Source organism: Emiliania huxleyi (genome assembly GCF_000372725.1).
Source record: "Emiliania huxleyi CCMP1516 unplaced genomic scaffold EMIHUscaffold_2755, whole genome shotgun sequence".
Lineage (NCBI taxonomy): Eukaryota > Haptophyta > Isochrysidales > Noelaerhabdaceae > Emiliania > Emiliania huxleyi.
The window spans coordinates 1-2,292 of NW_005199965.1; the positions used below are offsets into that span (position 1 = coordinate 1).

The following is a 2,292-nucleotide window of genomic DNA, read 5'->3' on the forward strand; positions in this document are numbered from 1 at the left end:
GCGACATGCAGCCGTACCCAAGCACCATGTTGGTCATGCAGCCTGTAAAGCGGGCGAGCGCCCTCTCCGGAGGGACCGCCGCCGCGACGTCCTTGTGCACACGCACAAAGACGGAGGGCTCCCAGCCCCAGTCCTTCCAGCAGCAGCCGACGGGTGACTGGGGCCACTCGAGCCGTGGCAGGCCGCGCACGCCCTTGGGCCGCGGCTTGCGCAGCAGGTCGCGCATGTGGAAGTAGGCCGACACCAGCCGGTCCTCGGGCTGGCGGAACATGGCGACCACCTGTGCGCCCGGCCTCTGGATCCGATCCGTCATGTCGAGGCCGAGCACCTGGTGGCAACCTTGCGGCCAAGTGGTGTCGCGATAGGCAGACCACGGGTAGTCGAGCACCGAGTCGCGGAACGACGTGCCCGTCTTTGGGGGGTGGAGCCACCACAGCGCCCACGCCGCGTTGAGCATCGGCAGCCGCGGAGGCGGAGGCGGAGGCGGAGGCGGCGGAAGCAGCGCCGGAAGCGCGATGCGGCGGCGGAGGCGGAGGCGCTGGCGTCGACTGCCCGGAGAACGCTGGAGAGCATCCGACATCGTCGGGCGCAGCGGCAGGTGGCCGAGTGGCCCGCGTTTTGTGTTCGCTGCGCCGGGGCGCGTGGAGTTCACAGCCTTGTTATCTCTTAAGTGGCGGCCAGAAGATCCGCCCTGGGATCTTCGGCGCAGGGCGCCGTCACCGGCCCCATGAGCCCCCTACGAGGCCATTCAGTGCTCATGTGGCACGACCTGAGCAGGCCTAGCAATGCCTCGGGCCGAGCGGCGCCCAGAATTGTTGGTGCTGGCCAGCAACGTGGCCGGCGAGTGCCGTCGTTGCATTGGTGGCGACCACCGCTGAAGCGGTCAGCAGGTGGGAAGGCATCGCTCTCTTTGTGAGGGTATTGTACGTATTCATTGTCTGGTCAATACTTCTGCCTGGGTGGCACCTGTGTGCCCAACATGGCGACCCGTGGCCTCCCTCGTGAGTCCACCTCGCGCTGATCATTCTCGTCGCTAGCTCAAGCCGAAAAAGTGGTCCACCGACACCAGGAGGAGTACAACCATCATGGCCGCAGCCTCAGACTGACCGGGTTAGGTCATCTTACCGGCTTGGTGGCCCAGAAGCGCGACATTTGCTGCCCGCAGAGCGCTAGCAGCCCACTAGCCGGCACGTCTGTGCGTCGTGCGGGGCTGAACTTCAGGCACTCTGCACGCGGCTTGTCGTCGAGAATAGCTCAACCCCGGCCAGTGAGTGATGGATCTGATCATAATCAATCCCTACTGTGCTGGGGGGCTCTCAGATCAGCCGTTCAGAGCTCTGACATTGGTTCCCGGCAGAAGATCCTCCAGAGGATCTTCTGCCGTCAGCCGAAAACCCGTTTTCAAACGAGACACAATGACCCAACAATGGCCCCCACGGCCCGCCCGGACATGCAGCCGACCCGGCTAGGCCAGCTGGGCCATCGGGGCGGCCACCAGCGGCCGTAGGACCGCGCTGCGGTGCCGAAAGGGGCTGGAAGATCCGCCCTGGGATCTTCGCCACCTAAGAGATAAGCTGTGTCCTTCTCCCAGTCTGGACGTTCTACCTACCTACCTGGACGTGGTCGAGACCGAGGTGTCGAACTGAGAGCCACTCCTGGAGGCTGCCTCCGGCCACCGCTCGACTACCCACGCACATGGCCGGTCCTGTGGCTTGCCTGGGCTTGCTCAGAAGCCTCAATTCGCGCACACCTTTGCTCTCTGGCTCCCGCGAGTGCGTTTAGGCCACTCAAGCAGGCGACGCCGAGCACCCGCAACGCATCTCGCTGGGGATCGACCCGACTGATTGGCAGCATCAAAGCCGACCCCATGACGGTCCTTCAGCCCCATGAGACAGGCAGTTGCGCCCTGATCTCGGTCCAAGACGGCCAACGCCGTGTCCGGCACCTGCTGGCTGCTTCACGGGGATGCCCCACCCCGGACACATGCTGCAGCCCCGAGTGGATGTATTGGTCGTTTGTGGGTCCCACAAGACTACTCTAGTAGGGGCCAGGCGCTTGAGCGTCGGCGGTACACCTGTGCAGATGTTGCACGGGTGAAATGGCTCCTCGTACAGGGTAGGAGGCAGGTGGTGGGTTTGAGTGTCGTGAGTGCTTGCAGCCGCGAGTGTAGCACCGTTTGTGACTCCCATGGATGCAGTTGGGTGGGGCACGGTGCTGGGGGGCGGTCCGGTGCGCCACAACAGCCTCCCTGGCTGACCCCCATCCAGTTCAGCACCTTCCACGTCCTGACCG

General features: G+C 64.6%; 1 protein-coding gene across 1 annotated transcript; it reads right to left on the bottom strand.

Moving 5' to 3' along the window:
- Positions 1-25: 25 nt before the first annotated feature.
- EMIHUDRAFT_123628 (hypothetical protein) lies at positions 26-580 on the bottom strand (the record flags this gene model as incomplete). Its single annotated transcript, XM_005776636.1, has 1 exon — positions 26-580. A coding segment is annotated over one exon (555 nt), but the record flags the coding sequence as incomplete, so codon positions are not given.
- Positions 581-2,292: the final 1,712 nt, after the last annotated feature.